The sequence below is a fragment of the Daucus carota genome, chromosome 4 (assembly GCF_001625215.2).
Source record: "Daucus carota subsp. sativus chromosome 4, DH1 v3.0, whole genome shotgun sequence".
Classification (NCBI taxonomy): domain Eukaryota; kingdom Viridiplantae; phylum Streptophyta; class Magnoliopsida; order Apiales; family Apiaceae; genus Daucus; species Daucus carota.
In genome coordinates this window covers 43146394-43167010 of record NC_030384.2, presented here as the reverse complement: position 1 = coordinate 43167010, position 20617 = coordinate 43146394, and the positions used below count along the sequence as shown (strand labels likewise).

The 20617-nt window shown below is 33.1% G+C and overlaps 3 protein-coding genes and 1 long non-coding RNA gene across 4 annotated transcripts; 2 read left to right on the top strand and 2 right to left on the bottom strand.

Annotated features, from left to right (window-relative positions):
- The first annotated feature begins 4651 nt into the window (after window positions 1-4651).
- On the top strand, window positions 4652-13725 carry LOC108219087 (uncharacterized). Its single transcript, XM_017392349.2, has 16 exons — window positions 4652-4882; window positions 4988-5164; window positions 5334-5513; window positions 6150-6558; window positions 6763-6881; window positions 6981-7058; window positions 7725-7865; window positions 8205-8249; window positions 8636-8802; window positions 9560-9638; window positions 9701-9786; window positions 10159-10288; window positions 10582-10714; window positions 12143-12294; window positions 12496-12694; window positions 13076-13725. Exons 1-16 carry the CDS (start codon window positions 4763-4765, stop codon window positions 13279-13281), a joined length of 2421 nt encoding a protein of 806 aa, XP_017247838.1. The 5' UTR covers window positions 4652-4762; the 3' UTR covers window positions 13282-13725.
- Window positions 13627-14157, bottom strand: LOC108219088 (SEED MATURATION PROTEIN 1). Its single transcript, XM_017392351.2, has one exon. It carries the CDS (start codon window positions 14092-14094, stop codon window positions 13795-13797), a length of 300 nt encoding a protein of 99 aa, XP_017247840.1. The 5' UTR covers window positions 14095-14157; the 3' UTR covers window positions 13627-13794.
- A 1028-nt stretch (window positions 14158-15185) lies between these two features.
- On the top strand, window positions 15186-17662 carry LOC108215747 (pentatricopeptide repeat-containing protein At1g79080, chloroplastic). Its single transcript, XM_017388308.2, has one exon. It carries the CDS (start codon window positions 15566-15568, stop codon window positions 17267-17269), a length of 1704 nt encoding a protein of 567 aa, XP_017243797.1. The 5' UTR covers window positions 15186-15565; the 3' UTR covers window positions 17270-17662.
- An 868-nt stretch (window positions 17663-18530) lies between these two features.
- LOC108216573 (uncharacterized) lies at window positions 18531-19938 on the bottom strand. The gene is made up of 2 exons (XR_001806115.2): window positions 19791-19938; window positions 18531-18855 (listed from the first exon to the last, which is right to left on the bottom strand). It is a non-coding gene; the product is annotated as an uncharacterized LOC108216573 (long non-coding RNA).
- Window positions 19939-20617: the final 679 nt, after the last annotated feature.

The following is a 20617-nucleotide window of genomic DNA, read 5'->3' as shown; positions in this document are numbered from 1 at the left end:
CAGATAATAATTTACGAATAAATTATCTACACGTTTCAAAATTTATTATCAAATTTTTTATCAGATGAATGGTTTATGTTTATATAGGGGTTATATTATTATAATATGAGCTGAATCAAGCTCAGCTTATTTGAAATAAAAAGACTTTTCGAATACTTAGGGTTTTTTATTATTTAATCATTTATGACTTATTTAAGTAGAAAATAGTACTCCTATTCTCAAATAAATGACGTATAATTCCAAAAACATTGATTTCATATTTAAAATAATTTAGAAAAATGTTGAATAAAAATATTATAATTTTAGAAATGAAAAATAAGAGTTCTAGATACGAGGACGACAATGCATTGGTTTGAAAACCAGGAAAGTAATATATAATAACTTATATTTTTTAAAATTAAGGGAAAATAGATTTTTTTGCCACTCAACTTATAGTGTTTTTAGAAACTTACCACCCAACTAATTTTTTTATTCTTTTAGTCACTAATGTTAGGTTTGGTTTTATTTTTAGCCACCAACTTAGGTTTGGATTTGATTACCAGCATTATGATAATTTTTTTGTCACTAAACTTATTGCGTTTTTAGAAACTAACCACTGAAGTATAATTTTTTTATTTTATGTTAGATTTAGCTCTTTTTTTTGTCACTGAAGTTAGGTTCAGATTTGATTATTAGCATTACATTTTATGTGTATCATTATTAAAATATAGTGGTAGTCGGTAATATTTTGATGATTTGATATATGTTTGTATTTTTATATGTAGTACTTTTTATGTCTTCAAGGTCGCTTACCTTGGATGATAAGAATTTTACACGCATTATATGGCCTTTAAAAGATGTAGTTTCATATATAACTTTATTTTTTTTCTTTCGAATGAAAATTCAGTGTTTGAATTTTTACACACAAAAATAAGTTATGAAACTATGTTTTATAAGAATCTTAAATACATGCTAAGCACTAGAGAAAATTTGTAAACTAATGAGAGGGACGGAGGGAGTAATAATAATATAAAATGATGCAGGACAATCATCGAAAATTAAGTTTTCCTCTCTATTTATTTATCTCGAAAATTGTAATAAGATAAAGTTATTAAAATTTTTGAAGATAAATTTAAGAAAGATCTTAGACTGAGCTAGTCCATTGAAAGTTTAATAGCGAAAGATGATGCGTCATATCACTCAATTACACTTTATCTTATGAGAGAGGGTGAATTGTGAAGTCATTGATTTCATATTCATGATTTATTGAATTTTTAGAATCTAATTACTATTATTCCTGATTTTAATTTTTCATCGGCTCATTTTATATTACTATTGCAATATATAAGGATATAAACATACGACACATCATCAAAATATTGGATACCATCACTATGTATAAATGATGATACAAAAAATTATCATAATGCTAGTAATCAAATCCAAACCTAAGCTGGTGGCTAAAAACAAAACCAAACCTAACATTAGTGACTAAAAGAATAAAAAAATTAGTTGGGTGGTAAGTTTCTAAAAACACTATAAGTTGAGTGGCAAAAAAATCTATTTTATTGAAATCAAATTTATATGAAATCAAATTTATGAATAAAAAATTTATTGAAATGATTTAAAAAAATCTTTATGAATAAAATCACTATGTAAATTATATGAAATCAAATTTATGAATAAAAAATTTATTGAAATGATTTAAAAAAATCTTTTCCCGAATTATTATTATAAATTATAAAATTAATTTATAAATTAATTATATAAGTTTTGGCAAAAAAATATATATGAGTAATATATTTAAGTGCAGTCCAATGTATAACTCATAAATAAAAATCAACTTTATCAGACATCCTCTGTGACAACAACCATGTGTTTTTATTGCATGAAAAAGATATGTGGACTGATCAACTAGGAAGGGAAATTTGTGCTTGATCATCAATCATCATGGCGGTCGAAATGGGAGTTTACCGCTTTCTAATTTTTTATTCTTCTGGTTGGGGAAAGTCCTGATGTTTTTGTTTTTTTTTTACAGGAAAAGTCATGATGTTCGATCTTTAAATTTTTCGTTATCGGCTATTGTTTTCTGACGTGAGGCAAACGCCTCCAAGCGTCATTGGATCTCTGTAGATTTTCAATTTTTCATTATATGGGTTTCATTCACTCATCAAGCAACTCGCTTCTCTGTATAAAAACAAAAAAACAAAAAACAAAAAAAACAGCTCGTTTGATTCCCGTATTTCGTGATTGATGATATGTTTTTCTATAAAAATTCAGTTCACCGACACATGCAAGACCGAATCTGTAACAAATAAAATATTATTAAATAAAAATAAAGAGTTTTCTTATGAGTTGAGAGTAGCTCAGAGCTATCCGTTTTTAGTTCGAATTTATAGAATAGATAATGAGTATCTTTAGATTCATATAAAAGAAAAGATATTCTCTTTTTTGATTTTTTCCCATAATTTTAGAAGTTTTGAAATTAATATTCCTATAATATCTTCAAATAATACAGTAAACCCTAATTTAGTGATATAAAAATTACCATACCCAACAAAGGTCATATCTCTAAGAGACCGCCATGCATGTATCAAATTATTATAAAAACTACCATAGCCAACAAAGGTCTTATCTCTAAGACACTGCCATGCATGTATCAAATTATTATTATTATTATCATAAAATTAAGTTTCATCCATTTCAATATTCTCTTGTTATTATTTTTTCTTATCCCTCTACTAAATACTAATACTGTACTTCAAATACTGTATCCCTCTACTAAATACTAATACTTCAAATATTGTATTATCACAAGAGATTCTCATTGACAGATGAGTACTCATGCATGAAACGTGTTGGTTGACAAAACCAAATTCTAAGCAATTTGTAATCCTTCCATTAAAGTTGAACATGAGGTGTTTGTTTTCGTAAACTATTTGTCTCAAATACTGACCAGACTTTATAAGTTTAGGATTTAATATATTTATTTATATAAATAGGTGGAATAAATAATATGCATCTTTGTCACCTATTTATAAGGTTATTTAATATTAAAATATGTTATCGATAATAGTTTTTCTTTTTTAAAAATGTTAACTAATTATAAATTATATTTTACGCATTTTTTTAATTTCTAATAAAAAGAATACTAATTGTATTATTTTAATTACATGATAACTTCATATTTATCATGAAGCAGGAAAAGACATTATAGTTGAGAAAATTCATGCTAATTTATATGATGAGATCTGGTTATAGAATAGATATAATAAGAAATGAAATATTATTTTGTAAATGGAGAGTTTAATTATAGCTAGCAAACATTGATATGAATGGTATGATGTAGAGAACAAAATTATTTAATAAAATTATAATTTAGAATTGTTTCATTTCCCACCATCAAATATAATGCCTCAAATCTAAAGACGAGCCGTTTGGTACTCCCTCCGGTAGATTGAATACATTTGGTTTGGACACGGAGACCAAGAAAAAATGTAAAAAGTGAGTCAAGTGAGATGAAAAGTGAGTAAAGTGGTGGGACCCGTTTATATTTAATGATAGATTTGAGATAGTGAAAGAAAATAGTGGGTATGATAGTGTTTATATTATTATAGAATGAAGATAATGGAAGAAAGAAGTGGGTGTAATAGTGTTTTATATTATTAAAAGTTACTATATTGTATAGAAATGTTGGGACATCCCAAAAAGGAAACTGTATAGAATTGATTGGGACGGAGGGAGTATTCTTTAAGTTCTTCTTGTATCTGTATTTTCTTGTTTTAAATTCGTTAGATACTACAAAATATAATACGTACAGTATATAGATAAATAATTATACATGTGATTACTATATTTTAAGGTATTCTTTTATAAAGTACCAGCCTTTAACACGTGCGAAGTACGGGCGGGTATATAATTCGTAAGTTGTTATTTATAATTTAAATTTTAACATCATTTTATTAGTATTTTAGTATTAATGGATTGAATTTTAACTAAATTATATTACTCAATTGACTATATTCTCCCATTTACTTGAAACTTGACAAACCCGAATATATATATATATATATATATATATATATATATATACACATTATGATTTTAGCACATTTAATCCGAATTTAGTACACGTAAATTTAAAAATTAAAAAAAATAAGAAAATTCAACTTTTTTCCAAATATAGCCGATCGTGTAATACTTTTGAAAGATTCAGTAATCTAATCAATCAATTTCAACGTAATTTTGCAATCTTGTTTTTTTTACAACAATAACTTTTAAGATTAGAGTTAGAAAAGGTTATGTAATGGTTCGTGTTTATATTGAAATTGAATAAGTTAAAGCTAAAAAGAGTTATATGAAGGTTTTTGTTAAAAAAAGATATCCAAAATTGTATATTTATAATTTTATTTATAACATCATTATAATTTTTTTAACAAAATATTATATGATAATATATTGTTATGAGTGTTTTACAATTAGACTCCAGACTTGTATTCAAAGAGAGCATCGAACAAAAAAAAAATCCCTTATACAGTACAGATTGCCCTGGAAAAGGAGTCCGGCATCGGTTAAGATGACAAAGCCCATATCGTGCAAGTGTTACTGGGTTGACAGAAGCTGCACACAAATACTACCCGGCCCAATAAAAACAAAAGAAAACGAACTAAACGAGGGGTTTAGCTGTTCTAGGGTTTTACTACTACCTAGCAGAGTAATTACAAGCACGAAGTTCATACATACATCCGCCTCGTATCTATCTTTAACCGGCGATACAACAGACATGATAACTGGCGGCAAGAGCTACGTGTCATCGCCGCCGGCGTTCTCTAATGACGCCAAAAAGTTACTTATTTGTACCGGAAGTTCCGTCTCAATTTTCAGCACTTCAACTGCTTTACAGGTCCTAATTGCATTCATTTTGTTCTTGTTTTTTTTATTTTGATTAAATTATATTTAAATTGAGGATTATAACAAATAATTAAAATGAGCTGAGTTATTGTTACAGATAAGTGAGCTAGAAGGTCACACTGATCTTGTGACATCGGTTATAGTGGTGCCAGCTTCGAGTAAGTTGTTGAATTATTGCTGGACATCTTCTCTGGATGGCACTATTAGGTACTGGGATTTTTCGGTTGCCGAATTGGTCAAAACCATCACCATTAGCTTACCCGTTCACTCTATGGTAAGCTTTTCGAGTTCAGGATTTTTGAGTTCTTAGTCAAATAATTAGCGGTCAATATAAACACATCTCTTGAACTCGAGATTGTGACACTTCGATATGAATAGAAAGTGCACAGGAGCTATTTTGTCAGGTATAAAAGAGATGATTGATTTGCTATTGTAAAATGCAGGTGATTCCTAGTCTATTATCTAAGTCGTCCGAGAATGATGAGAAACAACCTGATCTTTTTGCTTACGTGTCTGTTGATGGAAGCCAAGGAAAGGAGAAGCTGCCCAACACATTATGTGGACAAATTCGGAAGTGCAACTTGACTAAATCTCGCATGGTTGGTGCTGTGACTTTGGCAGAGGTATGCAGTTGTGTTATGCTAATACTATCCAATGCTAGTATTTTAGTGCACATTACTTTTGTTTGAATCATATTGTGCATGCATAATTTACTTTTTTTTGTAACTGTGTATGTCTCGCCGTCCGAACTCTAAATTTAGAAAGAAAAATATTGATCATCTCTAACTTCATATGTATGTATATATATTGCTTTTTCATTGACTTCACTTCAGGCAACCTTTGCAATAGAAGTACTCCATTAGTTGCCAACTCCAAAAGCAAAGGTCCCATACCTTACATTTTTAGTATAGGCCCGCAAAAGAGTTTGGCAAGGGTGCCACAAATTAGTTGCCTTTATTAGCACCCTTACAATCCCATGGGGAACCCTAATATGAGCCATGCCACATAGAGAGTGGCACTATTCTTGGCGCCCTTGTTGGAGATGCTCTGAAAATGTTCTATCACACCTAAATGAAAATGTCAAGTTCTGTGTATCAAATCTAAACATTAAAGTTTACCTAAATTTATGATGTGTGTGTTTCAGTTTCTACTTTTTAAATGCCTTGCAAAGTCAAATCAATAACATTATGTAATTCTATATGCATCCTGTAACACATTCTGATTTTAGGTATATGTATTTCGTCTTACCTTATTTACAGACTAAGAAACCAGAGTTCGTGACATCTTCGCCCGCTGGGGAATACATTGGGATTAAAGATAAGAGGAAACTTCGTATATGGGAAGTCCCAACAAAAGATTCAGAGAGAGTCTTTTATAAGAAAATAAAGTTGCATCACACTAAAAAAATAACTACCTTTGCTTTTCATCCAACTGAAAGAATTGTAGCAGCAGGTGATGCAACAGGGAGGATCTTGATTTGGAGAGGTTTTGGTGACAAAACATTATGTGTTCGTGATAAATCAGCTAATGAAGATTTGATGAACATTGACGATGGGAGAGCTGGTGTAAGGGGGGAAGACGATGCTGATTCTTGCACCACGTGGCATTGGCATTCTGCAGAAGTGAAGGTCTTATTTTTCTCTTCTGATGGAGCATATCTATATTCAGGTACTAGAAAATATCTTGAACTCTTTCATATTTAACAAATGTGTACAGTATATACCATGAGTCATTTATTGATTTTTTATGTTCTCTTGAATTATTATTATTCATCATCATTATTATTAATATTATTCTTATTGTTGTTTTGTTAGTTTTTTAAAAAAAATCTGGCATTGCAAAGTCTTATATTTAACTGTCTAATGGTTTTAGGTGGCAAAGAAGGAGTCCTAATGGTTTGGCAGCTAGACACGGAGAAAAGGAAGTTTCTACCTCGTATAGGATCTCCACTGTTGTATTATACAAGTTCTCGAGATCCCTCAATTTCCACTGTAGGTTATGTTTATGCATTGTAACACTGTAATTTTGTTTTGATGATGAAAGTGGCCTTCTGTAATTTGGACTCTGAGTTCATGTAACTTTTTCTGCAGATATCATGTTCTGATAATCGTATTCATATACTAAAGATGCCTTCAATGGAAATTGTGAAGTCCATTTCTGGAATTAAGGTATGTATAGAACTTAATGGTGACATCATCAGGGGCGGAGGGAGATTGAGGCTGGTGGGGGCACTGGACCCCACTAGACTTTTCAATTTGAGATATATATATATATATATATATATATATATATATATATATATATATATATATATTATATGCATATAAAACCTGGCTGATTGATTCAACAAATTTTGTTGAATGGGTTCTGTTTTGATTAGTAAGGATTAACTGGTTCATATCTTTGGTCTAATACTACTCTTGGTTATAAATTATGAGCAATAATGCTTCCTATGTCCGGGTATGCATGTCTTTTTAAAAAATCAAATTTGTCCTATCATTTCTTATTTCTATACAAGTTTAAGGGCAATATTTTAGAACCTTAATATTCATAACTTCTTTTCAAAATAGATTTGTTATATGAGACTGATGAAATAATATTTTATTAAATTTTTTTGCCCCCACTACCATTTAAGGCTGGCTCCGCCACTGGACATCATTCAGAAGAAATATCTTGGGAGAGTGACATCGCATATAATTATTGACATCCATAAATTTACAATGCACGTCTTTGCTAATAATTATTGTTATTATTATTTTTTGTATTCCACTGCATTTTATTTTTGCAAGCACAAGGCTGTTGATTCTCAGAAACGTTTTTATGTTGCAATCCAGCTTCCTCGTGCAGTCCCAGAGGTGCTTGACGGTTCATGTAACGGGCTTGCCTTTAATCAGACTTCTGGAGTAGCTGCAATATGTACAGACAATTACTGTATTCAGTTCTACAATTTGTTTGATGACCGTGAAATTGCGGAGGTCAGATTATCGCTTATATATAATGCATAATGTGGCGGCTTAATATTGTACAATTTTCTTATAGCTTGTGTTATAGCTTTCAGCTTTTACTAGTTTAATTTATCACTTTATGTAAGCTGATAACATGCAACATGATTGGTAGAAGTCCGGTAATGGTTTAGTGCAATATCTTCTCTTAAAGTGCATTTATGGCATCTGTTTTTAATGTTCATAGAACTTGATGCCATTCTGGGCATTCAAAGACTTTGCAGGCTAGTTTCTATGTTTTCATTATGTTCACTTTTGGTTGTATGAAGATACTGTGCGGAAGCTAAATTATTTTTTTTTGCAAAATTTCAGGTTCAAGTCTGTGAAAGAAACCATCAGCCGGTTGATGAAGTCACGGTATGAAGAACTGCTGTTCTGTTGCTGTCCAATGTATTATATATTATATTATTATCTGTGTGTGGTACTCCTATAAGCTGTTATTCCGCTGAGATGCATGTCCTTATTATTTATAACCCTCCACTTGTTTGAACTAAGAAGATAAAAAGATGCAATCAGTTTTTTTATACGCTTCCTATTCTTCCAGCTGTATTTGAGGTTTTGGATTTTGTTCTCTTGTTTGACCTATATTTTGTCATGATACATTGATTTTGCAAGCATATCTAAGATAATTACTGCACATCTAGCAAATCTTCTTATAGCATATCCTTTTTTCTCGAACTCATCATACTTGATTAGCTTTATGCATTCATATTCCAATCTGAAGTACCACAATCATTGTGCAGGTAACAATTTCAGTTGTGGCTCTTTCCCCAGATGGATGTGTGATGTGTACTGTTGAAAATAGGCTGCCTGAAGATGGAATTGGTGGGCTAGTGAGTCTAAAGTTCTGGGTGTGTGGGTCCCAGAGCACAAACTTCAGCTTGTCCACTATTGTATACGAACCACACAGGTTTGTCTTTATTTTATCAGAGACAAAATAATGCACTTCCTGTATTGACTCTGTTTTCTTAAGCCAATGTTTTGCAGCTATATGAAACGAAAACATTTGTTCAAGTTATAGCTTATCAGTAGGGAAGCATGAAATTTCAGGCTAAAAATTAATTTTAACTCTTTGATGTTTGTCGCTACTCGCTATGGTTTCTATAATTTTCCGCGTCTTTAAAGTATTTACTAATCTTGAATTTTGTTATGAAATTTAAGTTCTGCAAAACAATTCTGACATGATCACTTGTACTGTCATATAGTACTTTGTGCCAGAAGATAAAACCAGAATGAAAAAAACATTGTACTGAAAAACATAGGTGAAAATTAAAGAGACGTCGACTTGAGAGATTTATGTTTTTGAGATGGAGATTTTTTCAAGTGGCCACAGCTATGGTGGATGGTAAGATGTCATTAGGTTCTCTATTGTTATTACTCTATTGTGAGGATTGGTTGAAGACTTGATCTGGAATGTGTAATTTTCAGCTGGCTAGTTTTCAATGTTCCATGTGGCTCACTTAGTTTCCATTTATCACATTTAACAACTTTTCATCCTTGTGCTTATATTATTGTTAGACAAGTTTCTCACCTCATGATTAGGGGCGCACTCAGCTTGGTTTTTAGAGCATTGTGCTTGAGTATGGTTGTTATATGGGCCATATGAATTCTGAATGACAAGTTCATACTTACATTGACCATTGTGAAACTTTTTTGATTGTTTTTAGGAACGCAAGTATTTCTGAAATAGCTTTTCATCCTACTCGTCATATGGCTGTCAGCTCTTCTTATGGTGGTGATTTTAAGGTAAGATGATTATTTTACAGCTCCAGTAAGCCTTTTCCCATATAACATTTGTGATGTTGCAGGTGTGGGTGAGCAAAAATGCAATTGAGCAGAAGGATCAAGCACGCCCAATCAATGGTTGGAAATGTCACGCTGTTGGCTCCTACAAGTATGTCCTAAACTTTTTCCAATTAATTTATGCTGTTATTACATGCAGTAAAAGAGAATATTCAACATAAAATTTATGCTTTCTCATATCCAGTGTTTTTTCTGACTTTCAATGGCCGTGCCATTCTGTTAAATCTATTTTGTGTCATATTATAATTTATAACGATAAATCTGGTTCGCTGGTTCTATCAGGTTTTTTTTGTTTTACCGAGGCAAAGCTAAGAATACTTTTCTTCTTAGTTTGTTATCTTATCATGTGAACACAAATAGATTGATGCAGTACTGATGTCGCCAATTTCCATTTGATTCTGATAGCTGTTATAGACAGTACTTTTATGACTGCCGTTGTAAATTATACCTTTCTTTATGGTAGAAAAAAGCCCTTGACGGCAGCTGCATTTTCTGTCGATGGTTCTGTTCTGGCTGTTGCTGCAGAAACTGTTATTACAATATGGGATCCTGAGAACAATGTTTTAGTGGCTGTAATTGGAGAAAGCCTTGAGGTAATATGTCTGCAAGATCATCTTTTTGTGTTGTTCCTCTTAATCTTTTTGGAGAATTTACAAAATAACAAGAAAAATTGAAGAGAACTTTGTTGTCTACCTTCTTACAAATATTTTAAATTGTAAAATGGACTCGTCCTCTGTGTTGTATCTACAAAGTTGAAACCATGATGTTGTAATGTTGATTGGCAACTTCTGATCCCCGTCTGCTTTGATGTTCAAATTTTAACTGGACTGCTCCACCACCCCTCGCTCCCAAAAAAGTGTCTTCCTAACCCTGTTCTATATGACAGCCTATCTCAAGAATTGCATTCATTGGGAAGTCAGACTATCTTGTATCCGCATCTAGAGGTTCAGAACCACAACTGTCTGTCTGGAGTCTGTCCAGGATGTGTGTGTCATGGTCATATAAGCTTCATATAGAAGGTGAGTGGCACAATTATCTCCTTTTATCATGATTTTAATTTTATCCTTGTAAACTGATATTCACTGTGGTCATCCTCCAGCTAAAGCTGTAAAAAATATCTATACTATATCTGTTGAATCTACTTGCACTAACACATTAACATGTCATCCTGTGTGATTTCTAGAAATCAGGGGATACATGTTTGTGACATATGATTTATTTGTATTATGAATATAATTATATTTTGTCAAAGTTAGACCTATAGAAATTATTAGTCTTGCAAGTTGGAATGTAAATAAATCATGATTAGTTAAATTTTGTACTTTATATTTAACTATATATATATTTCCAATCTATCAATTACTAAACTACATCGCTCTCTTTTTTTGTAGCATAAAGCTTACTCTATGTATTCGGATTAGACCAAATGTATCTAATTGATACATGCAATAGCCCTATTAACTAAAACTCAGTGGACTTGGTTGATTTTGGTACTTGACCATTCGTTTTGGCAATAAGCTAAGCTTGCGTAGTTGCATTCAATGTATGCTAAAGTACTGTAATTACAAACATTATTTGGTACGACTTATATTTATATAGTGAAAAAGAATATACATGATACAGTCAAACAGTCAAACACTAACTTATTATTTCGCACTTCTAAAAAATGAATCAGTTTGCACAATTGTCTTGCAATATGATAAACTGGATACTAAAACTTCTTATGCACGGAGGCCTAGTGATTAAAATCTGTAATAAAATCATATATTCAGTGAGCAAGTATTAGGACTCATTTTATTTGAAATTTTTTATCATGAAATTTCTCAATTATGTTGAAAATTTGGCGAATTACTATATTTTCATATAGGCGCAAGTTGGGACTGTTTATTTATTTATCTGATTGACGATATGCTGGGCTTGTCTATTTTTTATTTTTGTAAATGCCTCGCGGTGGTTGAAAGATCTGTATCATACATAACATTGCTAAATGAGAAAGTTACTTTCTTTATTAGCAAACCTCTGTCATGAGTTTCATGGGCATAAATGCTTCTCCATGATACTTGGTACAGCCGTTGCATAATTGCTTTTGCAGTTCCCTTCCTGATAGAAATTGATTTAATGTTTATTTAGCCCCAAAATGTATCTCTGTATGAGTGCAATTTAAAGTTGAAATCTCCATCGATCCTAGAACACCGAAGGTTCTGGTGAACTGGAGTTTCTAAGAGCTGCTTTTTATAGCCTTTGATTATAGTTCATTACTTCATTGTAAAAGTTACCGAACAGTTAGTCTTGGGTTATACTTTATAAGAGCTTCTTTTTACACCCTTTGTTTATAATTCAGTACAGAAGTTTCTACTGTGATTTTTTGGTAATATAATTGCAGTTGTTGAGCTTCTGTTACGTTTATCCATATGCCGTCCGTCTTGATATCCTGTGCTTCTGTGCAGCCATAACTTCGACCATGGGTGATTCTTTTTTTGCTGTGCTTGGCCTTTTTCCTAAGACATCCAACGAAAGCACATTACATGATGTAGATGGAGTCATCTTGTTATTCAAAGCAGAAGATCCTGTTCCTGTTGCAACCTGGTTTGTGAGGAAGGTAACTAAATGTCTAGCAGTGTTTTAGATACCGGGGTCCGGGTTAATGAATTAACTAGTAGGATTACATAAATTAGGCCTTGGCTCGAAGTTGTGCAGTTAGCTTGATGGCTAGTTGAAACCCAAGTGCCTGGTTGTTACAAAAAATAAAAAATTGAATTGTGGGTGCCTTCATTTTTTTTCTGTAATACCTGTGTTGCAGGCCAGGGGTGGGGGACTTGCATTTGTTCATTTGAATCCCGAATCCATCGAAGGCAATACTTCAGATAGCACACCGGCCCCAGAATTACTTGCATATATAAATAATGATCATGAATATGTGATTTTTAGCCCACATGGCGATCAATTGGATGAACGTGGCATTTCTCTTCGGGAAAATCATGTCATGCCTGAGGAAACTGGTAAGACTTTCTAATCAGGCTTCTATCCATATCTGTAAGTGATAATTATGATGATATCATATTCTAACATCAAAAATTCGTAGAGCCAGCATTTGATATTCTTGTTTTAATTTTATTTTTCTATTGCTTGATACAGCAGAAACTTGCATCACTCTTTCTTATAGTTAGAATTTGTGGCTGGTATTAAATTAATGTCCCTAACGAGAACATTGAGACAAATTAAAATTTAGAAGCTGAATAATAGAAAGTGCAGCGTAATCAAGAATGCGTTATCATGTCATTTTGATTCATATGGATGGTTGCTTAATGCTTATATATTATTCCTTATATGTCATTAAGTAGTCCGAAGATTTTAACATTCTGTGTGCCTCTTTGTAATAGGGCGACTTGGGTATGAATCTATATATGGGGAGCTAGCAGATATTAAGCCGTTGAACAATTTAAATTCACCAGCCTCAGTACTACCATCTGGTCGACCCTGGGAAACAATTTTTAGTGGATCTTCACATAATCTACCTCCCTTCACTAAGTTATGTTCAGTCTTTCTAGAATCATTACTGGAAAAAAGGACGACAGATGTTGAATGATGATGCTTGAGAACACCAGAATCTTCCTTTTTCCATCCCAGACCTATCTTGGCTGGAAATTTGCCTAACCACAGTTTTGAAACCTTGTGGATGCTTTACATAATAGTAGGAACTTCACCCTGATGGGAGGCATTTTTGCACAAGGGGACCGATGAGGAGCAACAGAGTGCTTCTTGAAGCTGTAAGCCCGGGAGGAAATGAAACTTTTTTCCCAACTAAATTTTGTATTTCCATCTCTTAAGAGTGCTCCTGATATTCAAGTTGGAGAATATATAGGTAGTGTAGTGAATTGTAATCTCATGTTGCGGTTTATATTTATGTATGTGCCCTTTATAACTTGATATGTGAAGGAGATTGTCAGTACTCAAGAGTCACAAAAATACAAAACTATTCCATACAACTCACTCTTTATTATCTAAGCAGTACAATTACACTTTATTATTACATGCTTGAAAGGTGAAACATACAAAGAACCATAATATCACATGATCTGCAGCATTGTTTGGCTTGTCCTCACGTAGTTTTGAGTTTGTGACCCGAATTCTGGTCATCGCCGTCTTCTTTATGATCACCGGTTGTTGCTGAGGAGATGTTTCGAGCTGAGGAGTAGAGATCAACAGGCTGAGAGTGAGCAATGGTGCCCTGTTGACGCGAGATGTTGTGAGCAGCGGAGAAAAGATCGACAGGCTGAGAGTCTGCAATCTTTCCACTTTCGAGTGGAGTGTCTGCCTTGTAAGCAACTCTCAGTGCTTCATCTTCTGATAACTTGGCCTGTGCTGTAGCGTATTTTATGTCTTCCTTGCTCTTTGCCATGGAACTATCTATACCTCTTTTACAACTTTTACTATACAGCTACTACTTGCTTATGATGTATCATATATGTAGGAGACATGCATAAGCAAGCCTTGGATTGTCACTTCACACGTGTCCTTGGTACATGGTACGTGGCGTCTTGTTTAGTTGTCCACTTAACAAGTTCGCTTTGGCTGCATTTACCTAAGGGCGCCTTTGTTTTTCTTTTTTAAAGAGAAAACCAAAAGAAAAAAAAGGACATGGTCACGACTCACGGAGGTGAAAGTTAAATGCTATAGAAGCTAAACCGACTTCGTTAAATGTATTTTTTTTATAATTTATTTTATTGCCTTTGACCTGAAAATCTAAAGTTGACACTTGACGACAGCGCTGTACGTGTTTTTTACAGAAATTTTTATACAACAGAGTACCATCCGTTGCTGTCAAAGGACTAGCATGTTAGGCCAATTATTTTGGATAAAAATAAGGATGGAAAAAAGAATATTTATATAATAATTAATATTATTTTTCAATATTAAATATTGAATAAATATTTAATCTTTCTTATTTGTATAAACAAATCACTGACATTTAGAAAAATTTCAGATCTATGTATTTTCTGAGATCGGATTAAAATTTACAAAGAATGATTTTAGAAAGCAACTTATTCTTGAAAACTTACATAAGTCAAACAGGATCTTTATTTTTATTTTCTATAAATCAGTAGTGCTTTAAAAGCCATGATATTGAAGTAACGAAAAAGCGAAATAGTATGACGGGAAACAAGAATTTCATTTACATGTGAATCATGTTATAGTGAATTTAATAACATAAAAATAGATAAAATTTGATTTTTATGCACCCGGATTTTTCGCATAAAATAGTTAATTAACCTTAGTCCTTACCTACAACCGTTTTATGACGGAAAAACCTTAGTCCTTACCTACAACCGTTTTATGACGGGAAAAAAAATCTTAGTCCTTACCTATTAAAATAGTTTTTTTTTTTTGAAACAATACCTATTAAAATAGTTAATATTCCATGTACACGAATGTGTAAAGTTTAAAGTTTGTAAACGGGAGCCGGGAGGTATGGAATCTATGGATAACAAGGATGTGGCCAGGAGACCCACAGGCAAAAAATTGACTCTCAACTCTCCACAGTTAAAAACAACCCAATCAATCTCTTCAAATACATATCATACAAAAGATTGAGATGTTCTTCCAGACTGGGAACTTGAGATTTCTACACAGTTTATCATGTATGTATTATCCTTCTCTTAGCTCTTTTTGGTCATACTAGTAACATACTAACATCTACTAATAGAATCATAAATTACAGCTGAATTTTTGTAAACTCATCAATACCACATGTTTATAATATATTCACTCTGATGCAATTCTTAAGTTCTTGAATCAAAATTATTCAACATTCAGCTACATCAATTCTTGAATTAGGGTACTTATACATTTAAAGATTATAGCTTGAATACATGTCTGCCTTTATAAATTCAGTGTCACCTATAAAGAACCCATCTGTGGAACAGTCAAGAAAATGTAGTGGGTTTTCTTGGCAGATTCCACATGTTCAATCCTTTTCTTTTACTAAGGGGTTTTCTAGAGTTTTTGCTTCTGCCCATGTGGCTATTTCTCCTAAAGATAGTGTTTTTACAATTCCTAATTGGAGAAATGGGAAGAATGATGGTAGGAGTAAAGATTATAGGCTCAATGATGCTTTTTTGTACATGGAATACATGGTTGGTAAGGGGCACACAGCGGATGTCGGGAATGCAACTCAGTTGTTGTATGACTTATGCAAGTTGAATAAACTGCGTAAAGCAACTAGAGTAATGGAAATGATGGTTAGTTCAGGCACCACACCGGATGCTGCTTCGTATGCTTATTTAGTTAATCATTTGTGTAAGAAGGGAAATGTGGGGCACGCAATGCAGTTGGTTGAGAGGATGGAGGAGTATGGATATCCGATGAATATTGTTACATACAATTCTATAGTTCGAGGTCTTTGCATGCATGGGAATCTGAATCAGAGCTTGCAGTTTGTGGATAGATTGATGCAGAAAGGGCTAATGCCAAATGCGTTTACTTATGCAATCTTGCTAGAAGCTGCTTATAAAGAAAAAGGGGTCAATGAAGCGATTAGGCTCTTAGATGATATAATTGACAAGGGTGGAAATCCTAATCTGGTTAGTTATAATGTGTTGTTGACTGGGATGTGCAAGGAAGGCAGAACAGATGAGGCTCTTGCATTCTTCAGGAATATGCCATCCCAAGGGTTTAATCCGAATGTTGTGAGCTATAATATCTTATTGAGGAGCTTGTGCCAAAATGGACGATGGGATGAAGCCAATGAACTTTTATCTGAAATGGTAGGTGAGGAGCGGGCACCATCAGTAGTCACCTACAATATATTAATTGCTTCCCTTGCTTATAATGGAAGAGTTGATCATGCCTTCGATGTGTTGGATGAAATGTTTGATGGACCTTTTAGACCCACAGCGGCCACCTTCAACCCAATAATATCACGTCTCTGCCAAGAGAAGAAGGTAGATGCTGTGGTTAGATGTCTGGACCAAATGATATACCGACAATGTAATCCAAATGATGGGACATATAATGCTATTTCTGTGTTGTGTAAGGAGGGGATGGTAAAAGAGGCTTTTTCTGTATTCCGGGGTTTGTGTGATAAGCAAAATTCATCTTCTTATGATTTCTTCAAGAATGTGATATCTGCCTTGTGTAGGAAAGGAAATACATATCCAGCTCTTCAGCTTATGTATGAAATGACAAAATGGGGATTTACTCCTGGCTGCTACACCTACTCGTCTTTGATCAGGGGATTGTGCATGGAGGGCATGCAGAATGAGGCAGTGCAAATACTCTACATCATGGAGGAAAGTGGCTACAGACCTGATATTGATAATTTTAACGCTCTTATACTTGGCCTCTGCAAATCTCAGAGAACAAACATGTCCTTGGAGATTTTCGAGATGATGATTGAGAAAAACTTTAAGCCTAGTGAGACAACATATACCATATTGGTGGAAGGGATAGTTCATGAAGGAGAAAAGGAGTTGGCAATTATGGTTTTGGAGGAACTGCATGCAAAACAAGTCATAAGTCAGAGTACAATGGAAAGGCTAGTTATGCAGTATGACCTTGACAAGTTATTGGTATAAAGAGTCTTTCGGAAATATTTAGTGATTGCAGCCGTCACTCTAAAAATTAACACTAGCTGATGTGTAGCCCTGCAGCAACTAATTCAGGAGCAACTGAGGGAGCTGTGAACATTCTTCTTCGAGCAAGGACTCGGTCAATCAACGGTGTCTGGGACTCATTGCATTTAACCCTATAAACACAAGCCTACAGGCTATAGCAAGGTTGAGTAGCTCAGTTCTTTCAGGCATTACCCTCCCTGTTTCAGGCACTACTTTTTATCACAAATTCTCTCCTCTTTTAAGCCTAGTGTTCAAATTAATACTTATATCATAATTTACTATAAATCGATACTATACTATGCTCTTAAAGCCAACATACATTAGTAAATTAGTTCATAAATTGCTTTTGTTTTATTCAATTTTTCATAATCATATGAATGAGCCGTGTTTCTGGTTCAATCAAACTAATAAATTATGGGTGAAGAGTCTTGTTTATGCAAGACCACTTGATTGATTTGTTCCAATATTTTGCATGATTTGGGAAAGATAATTTTTTTGGAAATACATATGCTGTATTGCTGTGAATGAAAGGTGCTATATTCATTTCATATATTTAAAAAAATATTAATTTGGATCAAGGATTCTATGAGAGTGTGCATCTTTTTTTAAATTTTACTTGAATTGTCACAGATCTGGTGAATAAATGTTCAGATTAATTTTGCACGAATAATTGGAAACTTGTTATTTGAAGTGATTTGGGAGCTTCACTTCATCTCTGTGGGCATCATTCTATTATTTGTATTAGTTGGTCCCAGTCAGTCTCACACCAATCACCACTAGCAGCCAAGATTTGGAATGCACCTCTTTAGCCCCGATTTGTAAACAACTGATGTTCTAATTCTACTAAACACATTTCAGGCAGGTTCAATGTTCAGCTCTGAAATTATTGCTCCACAGTTTTCACTTAAAACAAAATAAGTTTAAAGTATTTTGAAACAAAATAAGCTACTAAGTTTATACTATTTCTCAGAGACAACCACTGAAGAGAGTATTATGAATGATAGGAGCCTAATTGGACAATTGTTAGAATATTACCTTAAATGAACCTAATAAACAAATTAGTAAAACCAATTTCAGGCCATACAACAATAGGACAAAAGACCTGTAGATGATACCTTGTTCAATACAGTGAAAAACAAAAGATGTTTAACGAGAACAAAGGTCAGAGCCCAATCTTTATACTAGCAGAATTAACCAGATCATGGAGGAAGTAAACTAACAATGGTAAAATATGAATTCATAAAATGAAATCAGATAATTAAAAAAGATTATTCCTTAAAGCCAAGTATCATAATCCTGTCAAGATTATAGTAAGAAAACCAAACTAAACAGAAGTTCATTCTAGAAACAAGAAAACCAAAAGCTGAATCAGTTGCTAGCAATTTCAGAAAGCTCCCCCTAACCGAGCCTTGAACCATTCAACATAGTGATTATGAAGATGCAGGCTCGAAAGAAGCAATCTAATTATTTCTGCAAACCGTCTACTTAGATCTCTGTCTCATCTTTCGGCGCTTCCTCTTCAATCTCCTCATCCGCTTCTTCTTCCACTGCAATACAAAAAACATTAATCAGCATAATAATACAAAGAAAAAAGAATCAAAATTGTAACATAAGAATAAATGTTTTTCTCATGGCCAGTCCCAAGAGGTAATGGCAGATACTGCTCCCCAAGGCGACAGGATACGACGCCGCCCTTTGCCAAGCAGGAGCCTCACAACTCACAAGAGTTGAAAGGCTCAACTGCAAACAATCAAAAGGGCTTGATATACTACAATTAATTTTGGGTTTTGCAAACATAGTTAGTGCCCCCCATTTGCATTGTTAATTGTCAAGAATTCATCCATAAACATGACAAACAAGTATAATTCTTTAAAACAAACCCAAAAAAACCACACATGAACACATAAGCATATATTTGTTAAATATAAAAATGTTTTTCTCATGGCCAGTCCCAAGAGGTGATAGCGAAATCCGCTCCCCAAGGCGACAGGATATGACAACGCCCTTAATTCAACAATCAGGAACCATCCTGAACCCCTAAAGATCAAAGAAGCTCAACCATTCATCAAACAAGGGCTTGATTTATGCCAATTCATGTTGGGCTTTGTGAACATATATTATTCACCCCAATTTCAATATAAATTGTCAAGTTCAAAACAACAGTAATTACAGACGTAAACAAACAATATTATATATAACAAGAACAAACACAACAATTTGCAAGTCATCAGCTTTCAAATATACAAAAATCAAATGGTAATTAAGATATACGAGAACTAAATTAGGCTAAACGCATATCTAACATCGTCATTACACAACCCAAGACATATCAAACAAGCTGATGTTCATAAGAAAAACGTGACTATGATTCTATAACACAGCCACCAGCATCATGAAGAAACAAGTTCGGATTTACATAACATACGCATAAATAAAACACAAACATACATAAACACAATCAGAATAAGATCAATGAGGATACCTTAGCACGCATCTCGAAGGAACTTCTGTCTTAGCTCTCTATGCTCTGGGTCTTGTATAACTCCCGGCCGTTCTACAAACGATGTTGTGGTTTAGTACTCATACGGCTCTCTACCTATGTCATAACCCTAATTTCTTTGGGCTTTTATGGGCTTCTAGTGTGACTTTGGGCCTTTACCTATCATATTTCAGTCCGCTGTGTGTTGTGATAGTTCACGTGTGTGGGGCTATAGTCTATAGAGGTGCAAATAGATAATGCATGAATAATTTTTTCCTCTATACAAAGTAAATCATATAAAAATTAACAACAATAAACATGTCTGATGAACAAAACAAATATTATAAAAGAATAATCAACAAACATACATCACTAATAGTTAATTCATTGATATCAACCATCAATATCATGTCAAGACTATATTTTTTTCCCGTGTTTGGATTTGTCGACTATTGTAAAATAAAATGACCTTTAATATTAACTTTTTCCCTAAACAATTAATATTTAATTGTTGATGTTATACTCAAGTAATATTTAACGGATGTTACTTCCTTACAAAAAAAAATATTTAACGGATGTTACTTGATTCAAATTAAAAATATATATATGTTATAGTATAATAAAATTATAGTATAACTAGCTTATAACCCGTGCAATGCACGGGCGGTTAATATAGATATATAATATCATTTTTATATGAATGTTGCATGTGTTATTTTTGGAAAATCGATTTTTAAGTTAGGATTCTGAAAAAGATAATGTGTTTTAGTTAAAAAAAAGTAGTTGCTATGTTGTCCAATATTATTTTTAGAAAATTGAGGTTTTTTAGT

What these genes read in the sequence shown, in the direction of transcription:
- LOC108219088 (XM_017392351.2), bottom strand. Translation starts at nt 14,094, where the DNA reads ATGGCAAAGAGCAAGGAAGACATAAAATACGCTACAGCACAGGCCAAG.
- LOC108219087 (XM_017392349.2), top strand. Translation starts at nt 4,763, where the DNA reads ATGATAACTGGCGGCAAGAGCTACGTGTCATCGCCGCCGGCGTTCTCT. An exon ending in GCTTACCCGTTCACTCTATG is followed by an intron (nt 5,165 to 5,333) that starts GTAAGCTTTTCG and finishes TGTAAAATGCAG; the next exon opens with GTGATTCCTAGTCTATTATC. An exon ending in ATGACCGTGAAATTGCGGAG is followed by an intron (nt 7,866 to 8,204) that starts GTCAGATTATCG and finishes GCAAAATTTCAG; the next exon opens with GTTCAAGTCTGTGAAAGAAA.
- LOC108215747 (XM_017388308.2), top strand. Translation starts at nt 15,566, where the DNA reads ATGTCTGCCTTTATAAATTCAGTGTCACCTATAAAGAACCCATCTGTG.